The sequence below is a fragment of the Haliotis rubra genome, unplaced genomic scaffold (assembly GCF_003918875.1).
Source record: "Haliotis rubra isolate DU_JTF1 unplaced genomic scaffold, ASM391887v1 Scf88, whole genome shotgun sequence".
Taxonomy (NCBI): Eukaryota; Metazoa; Mollusca; class Gastropoda; order Lepetellida; family Haliotidae; genus Haliotis; species Haliotis rubra.
This window is the reverse complement of record NW_025767612.1, coordinates 915,860-935,832: the sequence shown is the minus strand read 5'-3', so window position 1 is coordinate 935,832 and position 19,973 is coordinate 915,860. Positions and strand designations below refer to the sequence as shown.

The window sequence follows — 19,973 nt, the reverse complement described above, 5'->3', positions numbered from 1 at the left end:
CAGTAATGGCTGACTGAAGTTAGCTTCGGTCAGTGAATGATTGGGTGGGTTGGAGTGAGTGAGTGAGTGAGAGTTGTATGCTGCTTTTCTTAATATTCCCGCAGTATCACTGCAGGGGACATCAAACATGGTTTTACACATTGTACCCATATGGGAAATGACCGCCACTCCTGGGGTTAACGGAATGACCACCTGCCTACCCTTCACGTCTATATAACGCTACTGTTCAATCTGGTTCCTGGTAAAATTATATCATTCTTTCATCTTCCATCCGGCTATAGTTAATGATGTATTGTTACGATTGAGACCCACCAGCTCCCAGCCAACACGTGCATCGGCCTGACATCTCTGGGCTGACCGACTTGCAGAAGCCATGATACAGCCATTACCCTGTAACGTACGATCCTGAACATATGTCTGTGTATTTAAACAAAGCTGAAATACATACGGTAAGTAACAAGTGGTAAGTTAATATTGACTGGCGACAAAATAGTAGAAAACAGACTGCTCACTCAATAGTAGACTGAGAAGAGAAATCTAACCCCTCCCTCCAAAACAATCCCGAAAAAATACAACAAAGACCCAAGCACACTCCGGGCCTCTGATTAGCCAATTACCTGTGAATTGTGAATTATCATGTTTGTACATATATACATATGTATATAGTAGATTATCCTTGTGTGTGTATGATAAATACACACATCTGTCAGGGCTGTGGGCACACAATTGGCAATTAACACCTCTTTATAACTCAAATACAGGTATTTGTCCGGCACGCGTAATTATCGCGGATGCAAACCGGCGTCCCCGTTATAACGCGCCTCCAGTGCGAATGGATTCCAACTGGATTTCTGCGATCGAGAAGACGCACGGTTGATGATGCAGTGATGATCGGTACTGCCCAGCAAGACTGGTCGTTATAGCGAGGTATGCACCATGTTATAATGCCACTTACTTGTCTATATGCATGCGATGGATGTATATGTAACGTTGTGTATGTTTTGTGTGGTTCAAGGCAACTCGGGCAAAGGGACTGCCACTTCGGAAGTGATATTTATTCCATGTCTCCCACGTGATGTATATGACTTTCAATATATAAGACCATTTTTCTCTTACTCACAAAGACAAGCTTTTGAATTGGATGATATTCACAAATGGTGGCGTATATTGTGTCTGTGAATCTCCGCGAAATAACGCACTTCTGATTGACGCCATTTGTAGAAGCAGTTATCGATCGGCGACTACATTATGCAGATTGCAACCATTGTGACGATATCGCCGCAGTGCAGCCGGTGTCTGTTGGCTATTTATAGTAACACGTCACATGACTACAATCACGTGACTGTAAAAGCCGCGAGCGCTCTTGCTGCTGGCAACATCTGTGGCCGTGTATTAATAAACGTCTTTTATGTTGCAATACTGTATTTTTAAATCACCGATTTTAGTTTTTTATTATTAAGATCCCGCAACTTGGCGTTTATTCTAGGCAGTTTGATGAACAAACACTATAGTTTATAGTTAAAAATTAGGTGTATGTGTGTGTGGTGTACGTAAGAAACTCTTACCGCGGACGTTTATCCCTGGACTTTGGTCACCCCAGTTAATGTAATGCGAGAATTGGTCTTGTGCAACCCAGATACTTGTCGCAAGAGGCGACAAAGGGGATCAAATGGTTAGGCATGCATGTCATCGTATCCCAGTAGTGTACATGGAGAGTGTCGGTCAGTGGTCAGAATGTTTGGTCAAGACTGGATTAATTACCGACCGCCGTCATATAAATAACTGGGGAAACAATTTAAACATATTTCTTTCATTGCACCAAACGAGATTCTAAAGACGTACTGCACGTGCATTCCTTGCACTATGTGATATTTGTCTTGCGGATCAGGTCCAAGTTCAAGGATGACAGCAATCTGGAGGGTAGGGTGGAGGTGGGAAGCTGAGACCGAAAGCATGTTAATATACTCGTTTTGGGCCAGCGACACGTATCTTTAATTCAATCACCGTGACCAGATTCAAATATTTGAACTGATGATGATGATGATTTGGAGATATTACGTGCGCCAGTCACCACTATGGTAATTAAATCAATATGTTTCAAACCTGGCCTCCCCGTAAGGTAATGAACTGATCCTACCCGCCGACACTTCCTGCAACCACGCATAAAAAAATGTATACTCACGTGCAGCACGCTGTGTACCTATGAAATGCCCAGTGGCATATAGTTGTCGACAAGTGATGTCATGCTCAGAGCTCACAATAGTGTTCCTCAGCTTGTGTGCTGTATACGTTTGTGAGTGAGTGATTTAAGTTTTACGCCGCTTTTAGCAATATTCAGCAATATCATGGCGGGGACACCAGAAATGGGCTTCAAACATTGTACCCATGTGGGGAATTGAACCCGGGTCTTCGGAGTGACGAGCGAAGCCTTACCACAAGGCTACCCTACAGCACCGTATACATATTCAGACGCCTGGGCGGCAACATTTTTTAGTTTAAGGGGCGGTGGGGGTAGGCTAATGGTTAAATCGTTCGTTCGTGACGAAGGAGACCAAGTTTCGATTCCCCATATGTTTACTGTGTGTGAAACCCGTGAAGTTCCGGGTTAGAATTGGTCTTCAGCAAACCATGCGTGTCGTAAGAGGCGACGAATAGACTGTCAACACATGTCATCGTATCCCAGTTGCGTAGATTGATGCTCAAGCTGTTGATCACTGGATTGTCTGGTTCAGACCCGATTATTTACAGACTGCCGCCATATAGCTGGACGAGTGCGGCATTAAATGCAAGCAAAACAAACTAACGAATGTTGGCCCAGCCCGGGCCATGCGTTTGGGGGCGTTGAGTCTTGAGAAAAGATCGGACTCTGGACAGTAATTTCGAGGCCTCTGACAATAACTGGTTATCAAAAACTTTTTGAACTCTCAACTCCTGGTTTGGCATGCTGGCAGAGTGACTGAGTAAGATTTTACGCCGCTTTAAGCAATATTCCAGCAATATCACGGCGGGGAAAAAATGGAGTTCACACATTCTACCCTTGTAACACTTTAACCGGCTGACCGAAGTGACCAAAATGACGCTATCATTTCAGGAGAGAACCCCCACCTCATGACTGTCACATCCGGGGAACAGATCCAAGATGGCGCTCAGTCCTCCAACGATACTGATCATCGCACAAGCTGTCGTCATTGCAGCGTTCCTGCGGGTGTACTTCTTCCCCGACGAGGATAGCGGCCTCGACTTCGGTGGTCCTTCAGCCAGAATCACAGCCTACATCAACGACTCATACGACTACATCATTGGTGAACTATATTCTTCCAAACTTCGTTCACTGTCATGATTTACAATAAAGATGGAATAGGAGTGAGTGGGGTTTAGTTTTACCAGAAAGGGGCTTCACACAATGTATCAATATGGAGAACTGAACCCGGATCTACGGCGTGACGAGCGAACGCTTTAACCACTAGACGACCCCAACGCCACTGGAATAGTAACCAAACCAAAACACATGGCTGTAGATTTGTGTGACGCAGGGACGTACGTAGCTTAAGCTACTTTCGAACGTCATTGTTCTTCATCCCTAAGTAATACCCCGTAAAATTCATGACAATATGTCTTCAGTAACCTATGCATGGTCGTCGTACTGGAGCTTAATAATAAGGATAAGACCCGTGAAGATCCGGGGTAGAATAGGTCTTCAGCAACCCATGCTTACCACAAAAGGCGACTATGCTTGTCGTAAGAGGCGACTAACGGGATCGGGTGGTCAGGCTCGCTGACTTGGTTGACACATGTCATCGGTTCCCAATTGCGCAGATCGATGTTCCTGCTGTTGACCACTGGATTGTCTGATCCAGACTCGATTATTTACAGACCGTCGCAATATAGCTGGAATAATTCTGAGTGCGGCGTAAAACTAAACTCACTCACTCACTCACTATTAATAAGGATAAGGTGATTGCAATAGGTGGCCTGGCTGACCTCGTACATCGAAGACGTGGCGTGTTGCAGATGTTGTCGACCCAAGGCGTACCTCGGGCCCACTCGGGAAGGGGATCTTTGCCGGAATTTTGTTGACAGTGGCGTAAAACAATATTAACTCACTCGTACAAAATGAAACAGCTGAATATGGGTGTCTGGCGCATTGTGCAGCATTCCTGCAATGTCACGGAGGTGATTCACATTTCTCATTCACATCATATCCATACTAATAATCACATTCTGGTCGAAGAACACTTTAACCATCTGTTCTGGTCGTAGAACACTTTAACCATCAATTTTGGTCGTAGAACACTTCAACCATTGCACTTCCCACTGCAAGTTCATACGTCTGTAGGGCGGTTAAAGCGTTCGCTCGTCACGCCGAAGACCCGGGTTCGATTCCCCACATGGGAACAATATTTAATCCCATTTCTGGCTTCTCCCTCCGTGATATTACTCGAATATTGCTAAAAGCGGCGTAAAACTAAACCGACTCACTCAAACGTCTGTGATGTGTATCCCAACTCACCTGCCCCCCTCTACACACACTCCCACGTTCTTAACGCTTTTGCCCAAAACTCACTCACTCACTCAGTTTATAGAACCACTGTAACTCCTTTTGTTCTTGTAGTGGGAGCAGGGACTGCTGGTTCCGTCTTAGCCAATCGTTTATCCGAGAAGAGTCACGTGACGGTACTAGTTCTGGAGGCGGGTCCGTCAGATCAGAACAGCCCGATACTGGACATCCCAATAGCTGCCTCGTATCAAGTCAGGAAGTCTGACGTCACCTGGAACTATCTCACTGAGACACAGAGACATTCCTGCAAGGCCCTGGAGGATCAGGTATGTGCCATCAGCTTTAGAAGCAGTCATGAGCTTGAACATGTTTTTGACCATGTACTATTATAGAAATGTTCCCAATTTCCCAGTGCGTTATTATTTGAATAATAATCAAGAAATGGTCATCCAATGTTGAAGTATCACACCACCATCGAGCAACCATTTCTAGTTTTGTTTTCTTTTTGCCACCAAAAACAAGAGTGCATGCAATTATCTTGTCCAGCATTGTATGTTTCTAGGGGTTGTGGGGTAGCCTAGTGGTTAAGTTGTTCGCTCGTCCATACCTGACTGTTTGATCAAGAGGCGACAAAGGGGGGTGGGGTAGCCTAGTGGCTAAAGCGTTCGCTCGTCACGCCGATGACCCGGGTTCGATTCCCCACATGGGCACAATGTGCGAAGCCCATTCCTTGTGTCCCCACCGTGATATTGCTGGAATATTGCTAAAGACGGCATAAAAGTAAACTCACTCACTCATTTTATGTTTCTGGCGACAAAGCCAAGACGGAATTTGTAACGGCCGCTGTTGCAACACGTTAATATATAGTCAACAGGCATACTGCTTTGGATATGAAAATGTGTCCTAGGGAACTTGGCTTAACGCCCTTTTCCACAGTATTACCCTACAGTATTGGTGATGCGGGTCTCAGTTGATGAAACCCACGAGCATGTGTATGGCACTGATATCCTAATCACCCTGGAGGATCGGGAATCGAACCCAAGACATTCGAGTCCGGCACACACTAGGGACACAGCTCTGCACGGCGCCCTAGACAACTTGGCCACTCGTGTTCCGAATGTGGCCAGAAACTTTTCCACTATATAATGAATTAGATTTTCATTTAAATATATTAATATTAATGCCTACAGAAAGGTTTCCAAACGTAACCTGTTATGTCTAAAGTTTTAAACGAACCATGTGTAGAAAATATCACTGAATGTCACATCTTGATGTCCATTTCCAGAGAGGTCGTTTGGTATCGGGAAAGGTTCTTGGTGGAACCAGCCAGGTGAACAACATGGTGTATGCCAGAGGTCATCGCCATGACTACGACAGCTGGGCAGCCAATGGGTGTTCAGGGTGGAGCTACAAAGATGTCCTGCCGTATTTCAAGAAGTCAGAGACTATGCAAGATCCAGACCTGGCGAGATTGAGTACGTTAATTTGCATTATGTTAACTTTTAATTTCATGTTACGATACAGAGTATTAAACGTTCTTGACACCGTGTTACTGAACAGAAAATCCGGTCATTGTAATTAGGGACTTGCAGTGTGTTGTTTAAGATTTTCGGTAATAACCCAACTTAACAAACACCGTGAGGGTCATTAAAGAAAATAATCACTTTTGTAAATGTGCAAGACTGTATTCCAAGTTCGAACATAGCTCCCGAAAAGTTGTTCCCTGTGGTGTTTCGCTTGTCCCTTGGTTATTTCACACCCGCTCAGTAGGTGTTCCAGGCTTTGAATATTATCTTGCACCGTTCTTTATGAACTTTATGTGTACTATGAAAACATACAACCACGTCAACACTGCTTTGAGAGGCGGACAAGTGACTGTATGTGAATCTGACGCTGTATATGTACACGAAACCGGATCCGGATGTGAGCATCGTGCTCCAGGGGAGTTGGTCCTCACTGGTAAAGCATCCAAATTCGAACTTTTGGTAGTAGTGAGAACAGAAACTTCAGTTACTTTTCATCACTTTCCAGTTTCGTGTCTGTGTGTATGAGGGAAATACCATGTTCCACCATGTATAAACATGACATTGACTTGATGACGTTTGTTTTAGAGCGCCATTCCCACAGAGTTTTTCGGAAAATGTCTCGTCCTAATATTGACGTGCCTGTTGTTATTCCCAGTACACCATGGGAGACGTGGACCCCTGGCCGTGAGAACTGACCGGTTCACATCCCTAGGGGAGGTGTTCGTGAAGGCGGGGCAGGATCTGGGATACGCCCATACTGACACCAATGATGGAAACCAAGAAGGTTAGCCAGTGGTGCCCAAATGTAAACCAACTACAAGCAACACACAGAATGATGTGTTGCAGGATACGCACAGTAATTTGATTTCTGACTAAACTGGAGCGGTGGGCAGCTTATAGTTGTTAAAGCGTTCGCTCGTCACGCTGAGGCCTCGGGATAGCCGACTAGTGGGAACGGGGGATCAAGCTCGCTGACTTGGTTGACACATGTCATCGTATTCCAATTGCGTAGCCTTGTGGTTAAAGCGTTCGCTTGTAACGCCAAAGACCCGGGTTCGATTCCCCACATGGGTACAATGTGTGAAGCCCATTTCAGGTGTCCCCCGCCGTGATATTGCTGGAATATTGCTAAAAGCGGCGTAAAACCATACTCACTCACTCACCCAATTGCGGAGATCGATGCTCATGCTGGTGATCACTGGATTCTCTGGTCCAGACTCGATTATTTACCAACCTCCGCCATATAGCTGGAATATTGCTGAGTGCGGCTTTTAACAACAAATGCACAAAACCCTGAAACGGGAATGCGTTCGGCAAGCAGCTACAACACACTCCACATACACGCACGTATACTACATACCAGGGACATGGCGTATGAACGACACGCACGCACGCACACGGACACATGCATACACACGTACATGTACGAGGGATAGTATGTTGAACACACACACACACACACACACACGCACACACACACACACACACACAACTACCTCCCCACCACTCTCTGACGTGTGTGGTTGCCCGCAGGGTTCGGCTACGGGCAGTCGACGGTCAAGGACGGACGGAGGATGAGTACGTCCAGGGCCTTCTTGTGGCCGGCCATGACTCGACCTAAACTCCACGTCACCGTCAACGCACATGTCACTAAGGTAACCAGCTTTACGTTATTGATGATGTCATGAAAGTTATCCAGGGTAGCCTTATCTACAAGGACCTAATGTTCCCTTTGTCCATGGAGGAAATATGTGATGTCATGTGTAGCAATCAGTTTAGGTCCTCTGTGGTGAAGGAAATTTAACAATGCATGACGTGGAAGCCATTTGTTTCATCCAACAAAAAAATGATGGCTTTCTACATCTTGCCCGCAGCGCACTCGCAACTAAATAAACCAGTGGAAACGCCATTAAATTTCAATGATCGTCATTGAATTTTAAATGAAACAAGCACGTTTTTGTGCATTCTAGCAATGTGTGTTAGTTACGAACGGGTTGTAGGTCGAATGACTATATTAAGGTATGGGGAAATTATCGCTTTTGTGACCAGGACCTCCTTTCACAAAGCACAAAGGTGATCGTAAGTCACTAAAGAATGGGAGTTAAGGTTAACCTTAGTAATTGTTGCTTCGTGAAAGGAGCCCCTTGACTGTGGATGAACTCACTGATCATGAGCATGATGTAGAGTCGTCTGGTCCCCGCAGGTGTTGCTTGAGGACGGCCACGCCGTAGGTGTTCAGTACGTCCAGGACGACAGCGTGAGGACAGTGAGGGCCAGAAAGGAGGTCATTTTGTCTGCTGGAGCTGTGGGGTCGCCACATCTACTGATGCTGTCAGGAATAGGCCCCCGTAAACATCTGGAATCAAAAAAGGTATTCTGAATGTGTCGCACTATTAAGGATAGATGCAATCGGGTGGTCTGGGTCCCGATCCACAAAGCGTTCGTAGCGCTACGACATTCGTAAGCCTATGGTAAACTATAGAGTTACGACAGGTCGTAACGTTACGAACGCTTCATGGATTGGGACCCAGGATCGCAGACTAGATTGGTGGATACTATGGTATCCAAGATACGTAGGTCGGAACTCATGATGCCAGTTACTAGATCGTCTGATCCAGATTCGCTGATTTTCACTGATACGTAGATCGATGGTAGTGATTTGAGTCACAGGGGTGGCTGATCCAGACCTTATTATCTAATATCTTTCACCATCTAGGTGAGGTATTGCTAAGTGCGGCCTTCAACGACATACAAACAAATTAATTGAAAAGTTTACAGCTGTTAGATTCAAGAACCAATAAACTTTGTGTTTTGTTACTCTTTTAACCATTACATATGAAAGATTTGTGGTTAGTCTTATGCGGAACACCAAATTTATTCTTTAAAAACTTGTGGTTAATTAATACCGAGCGATTAAAAGTGGCCAAAAAGTCGCCTGCTTCCCTCTCGCCCGCCAACGAAACCAAAGACAGGTTACGTAACTCTGTCGCCAGAGCACTGCAGTGACGTCATATGAGGAACGATTTTCAGTTAGTTGTATAGAAAGTGTGTAGCACGCTCATCATTTTGATGATTTCTCGACATCAACGACAACATGCCGAATCGTTGCTTTGTCGTCAATTGCTCCTAGGGGTCGGGCGATGGTGTCACCATGCACAGATTTCCACAGGACCCCGCAGTTCGTGCTAAATGGGTTATGTTTGTGAGTGCGAAGCGAGCGTTGTGGAAGCCTGAAACGATATCTTACTTGTGTTCAGATCGCTTCACGGAAGTTAAAGAATCAAAACTACTTACTAGTTGTAGTAAAATATGTATATGATTGATGACCATAAAGATTTTCCATGACACAACTTGTAACATAACGATTTCTTCATCGGAAGCGAGGTTGTGGTCGAAGTAACAATAATATTGTAAGTAGTATTATATTGACACCCACCTCGCTGCCAGGAGAGAAATTGTTATGTTATACGCTATCATGCAAAATCCTATTGGCCATCAATAAAATACATATTTTACTACGAGTAGAAAGTAGTTTTGATTTTGTAACTCGGTGAAAACAAACCTAAATACCATTTATCCTCAGACTGGCGGATGTTCGCTACAGGGCGCCGCCATTTTTAAAAATAAAAAAATCTGTTAGAATTAATGAGATTATAGTTTGTTTTCACTGCTTAGAAAATCAAGACTACTTTCTACTCGTAGTTAAATATGTATTGAAATCTTAACCAAACGGATTTTGCATGACACAACTTATAACATAACGATTTCTTCCACGGAAGCGAGGTGGGGGTCGAAGTCACAATACTGCGCGATAAATTTCTGGCTACATTCACATGGTTAATGTCCACTCACCAGTATGTAGATACTAGTCAATGTGCGTCTTTATATTTGGTCTTATAATCCTAATTAGTTTATTATCATACTTGTATGCATTTTGAAACTAAATAAAAAGCAGACGATCTGCTGATACTTATAGTGAATTTATAACAGAACTGTAATATCTAGACATTTTAAAGTTTGCCAATGTGAATCATAATTCGCACACACACCCTAGTGCATGTTGTCTGTCTCATTAGACTTCACGGCGAAAACAATGATTCTGTTGAATGCTACGACAAATGAATAAAAACAAAATGCAAATATCAAAATTAAAACAGATTAAAGTTATAGGAACAATATCAGGCCATTACCTTGTTCGAGGAATGTATCCATCAATATCCACAAAACTGTTCCAAATGATGTGTCTTTTAACAGTTTAATATACGAAAAAGTGATAAATCTTTTCAGGTATTGGTGTATACTCTCATTGGTCACCCAACATAGCACACCTGGCAACTAACTGCATAATGTCCGCCTTTCTTTAAAAACAGTAATTTAGTTAGCCAATAATGGGCAATCATTCAATGTATTGCCGGTTAATCCTTTGAAAGAAGGACGTTGTTTTTACGCAGACACCGACACAACAGAGTGTATTCAGTATAGATTAGTAAATCTACATACATAAACACTACCTTTTGACAATTCCGCTGTGTAAGATAAAAGGAATTAATCAATCAGCGTGTTATCGGTTAATCCTTTGATCGATGTTTATAATGTTGAATATTTACTCCAGACACAAGAAATGCCAAATGGGAACCTTTGTCGGGTAATCTAAGTGTGTTACCACTAATTATACCTGTTATAAATTCATTAACTGACCATCAAGTGAATGATGACAAATAACATGTGTAGGTTTATACCACCTAACACGGGTTACAACGAGGGAGTATTAATTGCTGTATTGCATGTGAAAACTTATGGGCCGACACTGAGAATACAAACAGATTTTTACATGACATGATTAAATATCGAGGTAAAAAAACACAGAAATGGGATCAATTTGGATCAGTCATTATACAAATAGGGCCTAACGACACCAATCGATTTTGACAGAATCGTCTATGAAAACAAGTTGTAACTCGGAAACTAGGCAAAGCAGGAGACAAAATTCATTGACAGTAGATTGTGAGAACATATAGCTTTCATTTTCCACAACAATTGTCACGATTTCAGGTTTATACAAGCTTGTAAACAAGATAATTTACCCCCTAAAATGTAGATGAATTCTGCATCGGCCCTCAAAGCTATTCCTCATATGACGTCACAGAGACGCGCCGCTCTGATTGGTTGAAATTTCGTTCGCGGGTGAGAATTGTGCACTGTTGTCAAAAAGGTCGATTTAAGTCAATTAAAGGTCGGAATGAGTAGTTTTAATGACGAGGTTTCATTTATAACGATGCCAGTTAGTGATTTATGTATTTGTACCCCCTAGGGTTTATGTGACCTTTAATGCCTTTCACAGTATGAGATATTTACAGTGGGTGAGTAACTGTTGCCGTAAGCCGCATCAGCCATTTTGCAGGTTTTCGCGGTTAGATATTTACAGTATCAGAGATTTTTCACAGTCTGATCCTCAATATCATTATCCACACGGAACAGACCAACATCATGTTCCAGACGGCTCTGTATACTTTTTAGATTCAGGTGCACGCTGACCTCCCAGTTGGAGCCAATCTACAGGATCACGTGACCATACCGCTTAGGATATTAACGAAGAGTAAAGTGTCGATATCACAAGCTCAAACCGACTCAATAATGACGTGGGTGAAATATTTCATTTTCAAAACGGGTAAGTTTTCCAGTGTTAATTACTTCATTTATGAGTCTATCTAACATTGCGCGTTGGCGGAGTTACCTCCCCTGATTTAGACACGGAGCATCGATCCCAGTTATGTGTTTTGTTCACTTCAATACTTGAACTTTATTTGTATGTAACATAGGTTCTTCAGGAAGAAAGGTTTTGTATGCAAATGGTATGGGGTATGGTGGGCGAGCTGTCTAATGCACCAGGCTAGTGATCCAGCAAGTGCCGAGATCGAGCCCACCTGTGACCGTGTGTAAAACACCTTGGAGTCAAGTTTGTGTGCATAAAAAAACAAAAAAACAACAAAACAAAGCAAATAAAAACAACTCCACCCCAAAACAACAACAACAACACAACACACACACACACACACACACACACACACACCCCACACCAAAAAAAAAAACAACAACAAAAAACAACCAATCAAAACAACACTTTTTGTGCAGACTCTTTCAGTCACAACCCCTAGTGTACAGTACACAACCCTGTGCACTTACAAGAACCAACGAATCCGTTGGTAGATGACCAGATGGTGGCCATATGAATACGTGAAACACCTAGTTGCGGGTACAGCAACGTGCAGTAAACTTGGACAAAGCACTGTGACTATATGTCCCAGTCCACCCAGCTGTGAACCGGTACCTCGTAAGGATGATAAAGCCAAATTAACTTAGTGCGCCTATATGGCTGCAAGAGTTGTATGTTCCTCAGGGAGTTGAGATTGAAGATACGATGTATGGATGAATGGATGGATGTATGTCTGTATGTATGGATGGATGGATATGAAGATATACGTAGTTAGATTCAGTACATACATCCACAGTGTAAAACAAGCTACCAATGAAGTCAAAATGTTGATGAACAAGAGCTTGGCCTTCACACAGAGAGACACAATTGAGACTTGGGCAGAAAAGGTCTTCAGTACCCTACTGATGATGATCAGGGTGTCGTTGCCCAATACGATCTTAGCGCTGAGATGATCGTTACTCTCGTATCGTAACATATACCTGCGGCAGTCTTAGCGCTAAGTTTTGTACAAACGGCACTCTTAGCGCTCAAGTAGTCGTAAGTCCGTGTAAAAGTATGTCAGTTACGATCAACTTAGCGCCAAGATTGAAGCGCAGCTACTACCGTAAGCCAATGTCGATATAATGGAGTAACGATTAGGTTTGTGGAGGTGGAGCGGGACCCAGATTGTTACAATATGTGACTGGCCGGATCTTGCCCGCAACGTCATGGATCGTTGATAATGGCGTAATAAACCCCCAATACGTTCATTTGTAGGTTATATGACAGCAAATGGCGTAGAAGCAGCAGCATTTCTGCGGACTAGTCCTGACCTGCCCGTCCCGGATCTTGGTATTGAAATGTCGGTGATGTGGCTTCAGCTGTCTTCCATGAAGACTTTGTTCAACATTGATGATCAGGTAAGGTTACCAGGCCAGTGTTGTTCAGGGTTAGAACAGGACCGCAGCAACCTGCTTTTCGTACGAGGTCAGTCAGTGGATCGGGTGGTCAGGCTCGGTGATTTGTTTGATGGAGAGTCAAACTCCGTCCTCAGCGTTGGATGTTGCTCATTGTGTCAATCACATGTTTAGCCTGGTCCTTATCAGATTACGTTTCCCAATTGTGTAGATCGATCTTCATACTGTTGATCACTGGATTGTCTGGTCCAGACTCGATTATTTACAGACCGCTGCCATATAGCTGGATTATTGCTGAGTGCGGCGTTAAACAACCAACCAACCAACCTTATGAGATATCCATATATATTGACTATTGTTGAGTGTTGAAACCACAAGCAAACAAATAAACATATCAAACCAGGTTTTGGCGGATGATGGGTTTAACTCTAATTTAAAAACTGTTATTAAGTTCCAACGACAATCATAGTAGGTTTGGGTCGAATCGTAACCCAGGACCCAAACACCAGAAACTAATTAGTACGGTGTAAACCAACAATCAGCCTATTTTCATTTAAACAGGTAATCCGAGAAACGAAATGGAGGCAAGGAGACGGATTTCTGATGTTTCCGATGTTGCTAAAGCCACGAAGTTTTGGCCGTGTACGACTCCGTGACTCGAACCCCCTTGAATACCCCTTGATAGACCCAAACTACCTCTCACACCCAGGGGAAATTAAGATTCTCATTAAAGGTGAGATCATTTATCTTTTAATGATTAGTATTGACTCTTGCTATGAAAAGTAGTAGCACGACTGGATGGTTCCTTTACGGTAGGGCAGCCTGCTGGCTTAGCTTCTCTGGTGCCGACGATTTAACAAGCACCCCCTGTATTTTTGCAATGATAGGCTTTCAACACGTACATAAAACTTCTCGTGATGACCCGTATGATCCTTTGTCTCATGAAAAGCGACAAAATGATTGGAATCCGTGTTGACTTTATTTAAAAAACCTACTGATTTTCATACAAAACCATGTCTGTAGGGCCCTGGAATGTTTAATGTTGACTTTATTGGTGAATGTAAACATTTAAAATGTCATTTTGCATGTCTTACAATATTCAAGGTCAATACCGAGTGTACCCTCCATGTGACTGTATGACAGCACTCTCCTTCTCATACCCACTGCCAGCCTCCTGATCCTCTGAAGGGACAGTCTACGCCATTCTTGGTTTAACAAACCGAAACATGAGTCTCATTGACCTATTCAGACAATTACCTACTTTTCAGCCGATCCAAATTTTTTCGTGTGAAAGTGAAAATAGACATCACAAACAACTATGGTTACAATTCCTTGTTTCATAAGAAAATGGTATTTACAAATGAATTTTAATTTTAAACTTTAATAACATTGCATTTCTATATTTTATGGCGAGGTTGAGGCAGCATGACCTTAACTAAGACGTCACAGACTGCGCCTGTTTGATGAGGTCGTAAAATGATTCACAATGCATCTGGCTCACTGATTACACCTGTTATGTAGTTTTTGCACTTATTCAGTTTAGTTCTGTAACGTACAATGTGATTGATATAATATCAAGTCCGTACGACAGGGTATCAACCTGTTTCGTCTAATTTTTAAAACAGGTAAACAGTAGCAATTAGACGACCCAGGCATAGTCAGGATTGAGTGACTTTGCTCGTTAGACGAAGTAGGCATGTGGACCAGCCCATTTCAAACATAACAGGGATGGTACTACAAAATAAAAACAAAGACAACATAAATATATTTCATCGTATATTTTTATTATTTATTATTTTACTGTACTTATTTGCATATATATCTCACACATATATAACATTCACAAATATATAGAAATATATTTTATCATATATTTTTACTTATGTTATAGTCAGTTGCACAAACATCTGCAACTTATCACCACACACACCTATATATATATATATAAAGCATCCACGTATCTGAACACCATCAAACACAGAAGTTGCAGCATTAGCAGCTGCCATCTCGAAGTCTATCTGGAACACATCAGGTTTCAAGTTGAAGTGGTGAGTCTCGGCTTCTTCTTTGATAAGCTGGAATGCTGTGCTGTACGTGTTCTGACTCTTGTCTGGCAGGATGCAATACACGAGAGGATACACGTGGCCCTGGATCTCTGCATGTAGGGTGTAGAATTGTGCAAACATGCGTGGTGACGAATAAAATGTCCCATCGGCATAAATTATGTCTACATCACAGAGATGTTCTAGGTTGGATGTTGTGGACAATATAAAACTTCGCTTGTTATCCCCTTGGTCAGCTATAAGGAACCGGTCCCCTGCATCCGTAGTTGTCCAGATGTGCACGACGTGTTTGCAAGGATTAGAAGGAGCGTAGTGGTGCAATATACAAGACTAGTGATTAGATGTATCAAATGATACTGATTAATAATTATGTATCCAGTTAAATGAATTGGTCTCAAAATTCTGGACTGATCGTACTAAGTTGCGCAATAGGACGGGACCCAGTCAACATGAATCGAGACTGTTGTGTAGTCAATGTTTCGACTTGAGCAGCTTCCAATTGGGCCAGGTCCAGGTTCTGAACAGGAAGATCCCCGTCTTGCACACGACGACCAATCATTTCCAAGTTATGCTCCAAAGGGTTAAGATCGGGGTTAATTCAATCGTGAGATATGTCAGGGGGTGCTTAACTAAGTTCTTTGTGTATAGTTATTCACAATGTGTGAAGGAGTCCCTGGCCGCGTTATTGCTGGATTATGTCCGATAGCGACTTAAAACCATACCGTTTACTCTTTTATGATTGTTTGTGATAAAATTGTACTTTGATTGAAGGGCGGTGGGGTAGCCTAGTGGTTAAGGCGTTTGTTCGTCACGCTGAAGACCCGGGTTCGATTCCCCTCCAGGGCACAGTATGTGAAGCCCATTTCTGGTGTCCCCCGCCGTGATATTGCTGGAATATTGCTTAAAAACGGCGTAAAACTAAACTCACTCACTCACTACTGATGATGATCAGGGTGCCGCTGTCCGATACGATCCTAGCGCTGAGATGACCGTTACTCCCACATCGTAACATTGACCTACGACAGCCTTTGCGCTTAACTCACTAACTCACTATTTTGAAGAAATTTTGCATACAATTCTCGAAAATCTTTTCAGGAATTCGGACTATTCAAAAACTCCTGAAGACAAACCCACTCCGTAAAGTTGGCGCCAAGCTGGAGAGCTCCCCCTTGTCTGTCTGCACGCATCTCAAGTTCGACTCCGATGCGTACTGGGAGTGCTACATCCGGGGACTGACGGTGCCATCCTCTCACCCGAGCGGCACGTGCAAGATGGGCACAGCAGACGACCCATTGTCTGTGGTAGATCCACTGCTGAGGTGAGAAGATGTGTCAAACATAAAAATATAACACAAAACGCCCTTGTCGATCGCAGAAATGCAGTATTTCCTCAAATATGGAAGACTTTTCCTGAAGACGAGTAACTTCGAGTAATCCTATTAATAGTTAGCGATATGTTCATTTTCATGTGTCCTCACTATGGAAGTGGCTGTAGCATACCTTACAATTTCTGCAAACGTAAATCTGTAAATCGCAATGATAGGGCTTCCATTGGGCTGGAATTGGTTTCAGAATATGCGCGTTTGTTTACAGAACAAAAGTCCGATAAAGTGATTTGCAAATTTGATAAGGGCAGAAGTGAAGTTGTTAGATCTTAAGTTTAAGATTTTAACGAATTCGACTAAACATCTAAACCCAAGAATGTTAAATTCGGACATCACATACTTATGAAAGAAATTCTTCAGAACTATTTATCTTCATTAAACTCTCTGTTTTATGGGACAGTTATATCTCCACGCCCAGAAAACAGAGAGTTTAATGTAGATAAATCTGTTTGTACAACCCAGACTCAATATTTACCGACCGCTGTCATATCCTTGGAATTTGACCAAGTGTGGCCTAGAACGACAAACACTAAACACTAGCTGTCTGTTCGCAGGGTGAAGGGCGTGTCTGGTCTGCGGGTCGTCGACGCTTCCATCATGCCCACCATCGTATCCGGCAACACACACGCTGCCACCGTCATGATTGCCGAGAAGGCCGCGGACATCATTAAAGAAAATTTGTAACGCGCAACATTAGAAAATGTTCCGTACTTTTAAACAAAGGCACTCCTATCTTTGTGCAACAACGCTCAGTTACAAGGTTTACTCAGTCCTTCCAACATATGATCTTGATCCACTTGGGGTGGTGGGGTAGCCTAGTGGTTAAAGTGTTCGCTCGTCACGCCGAAGACCCAGGTTCGATTTTCCACATGGGTACAATGTGTGCAGCCCTTTTCTGGTGTCCCCCGCCGGGATATTGCTGGAATATTGCTAAAAGCGGCGTAAAACTAAACTCACTCACTCAAATGCACTCTTGACCCACTTAAACAAAGCGACCTTAAATTAGCGCTAAGACGATTGCAACTTCTTCATTCAATGTGACTTTAATTGATTCAAAGCTGTATTTCGATTGGTGTGTCTCCCGTTGAATATTCATTCAAGTATCCTCCTGGTTCTTTATGCTTCCGTACTGTGTTTGACACAACCGCATCCTTTCATTATCATGCCGTGTTGAAGTAGGAGCACTGATGCATACAAGGTCGACTTACATCTGTCTTGTGACATCCACGAGTGATCTTTTGTCAAGGTGCAGTTGGGTGGCCCAGCTTTTAAAGAGTTCGCTCTGTCACACCGAAATACCGGTTTGAATCCCAAAATGGGTACAATGCGACGAGCCCATTTCGGATGCCCCTGTCGTAAAATGGCTGAAATATTGCTACATGCTACCTCGGTCACCAACGACCTCATCAGTGTTTGGTGAAAGATTCAGGATTTGATTAATGTACTGAGATCTCTCATACCACATACACAATATTCATCTTTGTAGATCATTATGTTATCAAAGGTAATCACACAACGCCAAGAAAGAGGCTGATATGTTCAGGAAACGGTGGGGCAGCCAAGTGGTTAAAACGTTGGCTCGTCCCGCCGAAGACCCGGGTTCGATTCCTCACATGGGTACTATGTGTGAAGCCCATTTCTGGTGTCCCCCGCCGTGATATTCCTGGAACATTGCTAAAAGCGGCGTAAAACCAAACTCACTCACTCACTCACTCATCATATGTTCAGACGTTGTGCTGCCTTTGTTGTAACCTGCATCTTCACATTGGTGGTCTCTGATTCAATCTGGTTGTTACTTTACGCGACATTTCTATGCAAAGGATGAATGCGAGAGACAATATGTAGTGTGTGAATGTTATTACTGTACATACAGAACGTCTGTCGGTAGAAATATTCCAATTTGTAAATATCTTGTTTATGTAAATAAATAGAAAATAAAAATAATACCAGTATGCTTCTTTGTAGTCAATTGTCAGAGTCTATACGATGCAGAGGTATGGCAAGTATGACAACCTAGCGCTGCACTGTGCTATCAGAAACCTATGGTCGTGGGTTCAGATCCCAGATCTCTCCTCGTGCTGCGTTGGTTTGCCAATACTACACTAATACCTGCACCGCTTCAAGCTTTTCTGTCATATTTTGCTGACTCGCTATGAAATAACTACGACCGGCTTTGTGGGGTTCTCCAGACAATTGGTGGGATTCCAGGGCCTAGATTTTCGAAGCTCTCTTAGACCTACGATAGTCGTAAGTGTCATACATTGGCATTAACTTACGACTATCTTAGCGCTAAGAAAGCTTCGAAAATCTAGACCCTGGTTCTTACAAGTTTCTTTCTCCTTTGGACGCTGTGCTGCACGCTTCTCTTGAAGGAGAGTTCTCTTGAACTATGTACATAGTAAGCTTGTGCTACACGTCAGTGAATGTGAATATAAGTGAGAGATATCAGTCACCTCTACTGCAACAACATATACACAAAGAACGTAGCTAAGCACCCCCTGACATAATTCACTATTGAATGAGCCCCGATCTTAACCCTTTGGGTATACCTGGGACATGATTGGTCGTCGTGTGCAAGAAAGGGATCCTCCTGTACAGAACCTGGCCCAATTGGAAGTTTCTTTACACGAGCAGTGGCGTAGACTTCCCCTTCAGAGGATCAGGAGGCTGATATTGGTATGAGGAGGAGAGTGCTGGCTGTCATATAGTTACACTCGGTATTTGCCTTGAATCATGTAAGACACGCAAAATGACATTTTGAATGCGCACAGTCACCAATGAATTGAACATTAAACATTCCAGGGCCATACTTGTACAGACATGGTTTTGCATGAAAATCATCATAAAACCAACATAGATTCCAATCGTTTTGTCGTTTTTCATGAGTCAAAGGATCATACGGGTCAGAAAAACTCATGCTTTTCCATCGTGGTCACCACAAGACGTTTTATGTACGTGTTGAAAACCTATCATTGCAAAAATACAGGGGGTGCTTAATTAAGTTCTTTGTGCATAGTTTGACATCCATCATTGCGAAAATACGGGGGGTGCTTAATAAAGTTCTTTGTGACACAAAGAACTTAATTAAGCACCCCTGTATTTGTTTTCAATGATGGTTGTCAAACTATATAGTCAGGCTCCCAAATAGACTATTATTTACAGACCGCAGCCATATAGCTGAAATATTGCCAAGCGTCAAAAACAACGAATAATTCCAATACTCAGCCAAAGATAAAACTTCACTGTGCTATTTCTCTGAATACACAATGCCATTGAGAAAGTGGTCAAATGGAACATAAAATTATGTTATAGTAGAGATTACAATACAGTTAAGTACATATTTCAGTACGTTTTGACTGCCATACGGGATTCGAACCCACAAACTAAGATCC

General features: G+C 42.9%; 1 protein-coding gene and 1 long non-coding RNA gene across 4 annotated transcripts; one reads left to right on the top strand and one right to left on the bottom strand.

The window, feature by feature from the left end:
- The first annotated feature begins 788 nt into the window (after positions 1-788).
- Positions 789-18,533, top strand: LOC124263387 (glucose dehydrogenase [FAD, quinone]-like). Of its 3 annotated transcripts, none has more exons than XM_046698003.1 (12): positions 789-927; positions 3,092-3,302; positions 4,613-4,824; positions 5,784-5,973; positions 6,680-6,808; positions 7,558-7,679; positions 8,228-8,395; positions 11,542-11,692; positions 12,995-13,137; positions 13,696-13,867; positions 16,293-16,515; positions 17,136-18,533. In XM_046698003.1, the coding sequence occupies exons 2-12, from the start codon at positions 3,140-3,142 to the stop codon at positions 17,263-17,265; spliced, it is 1,803 nt and encodes a 600-aa protein (XP_046553959.1). In that variant the 5' UTR covers positions 789-927; positions 3,092-3,139; the 3' UTR covers positions 17,266-18,533. The 3 variants fall into 3 exon arrangements, with proteins under 3 accessions (XP_046553959.1, XP_046553961.1, XP_046553960.1); XM_046698005.1 differs by lacking the exon at positions 789-927 and adding an exon at positions 2,181-2,297; XM_046698004.1 differs by lacking the exon at positions 789-927 and adding an exon at positions 2,184-2,293.
- On the bottom strand, positions 2,972-19,960 carry LOC124263388. Its single transcript, XR_006894830.1, has 3 exons — positions 19,947-19,960; positions 4,876-4,881; positions 2,972-3,036 (listed from the first exon to the last, which is right to left on the bottom strand). It is a non-coding gene; the product is annotated as an uncharacterized LOC124263388 (long non-coding RNA).
- Positions 19,961-19,973: the final 13 nt, after the last annotated feature.

Bases quoted from the DNA above. Each gene is read 5' to 3' on its own strand.
- LOC124263387 (XM_046698003.1), top strand. From the start codon at position 3,140: ATGGCGCTCAGTCCTCCAACGATACTGATCATCGCACAAGCTGTCGTC. The intron at 4,825-5,783 runs GTATGTGCCATC...GTCCATTTCCAG, and splicing joins GCAAGGCCCTGGAGGATCAG to AGAGGTCGTTTGGTATCGGG. The intron at 5,974-6,679 runs GTACGTTAATTT...TGTTATTCCCAG, and splicing joins TCCAGACCTGGCGAGATTGA to TACACCATGGGAGACGTGGA.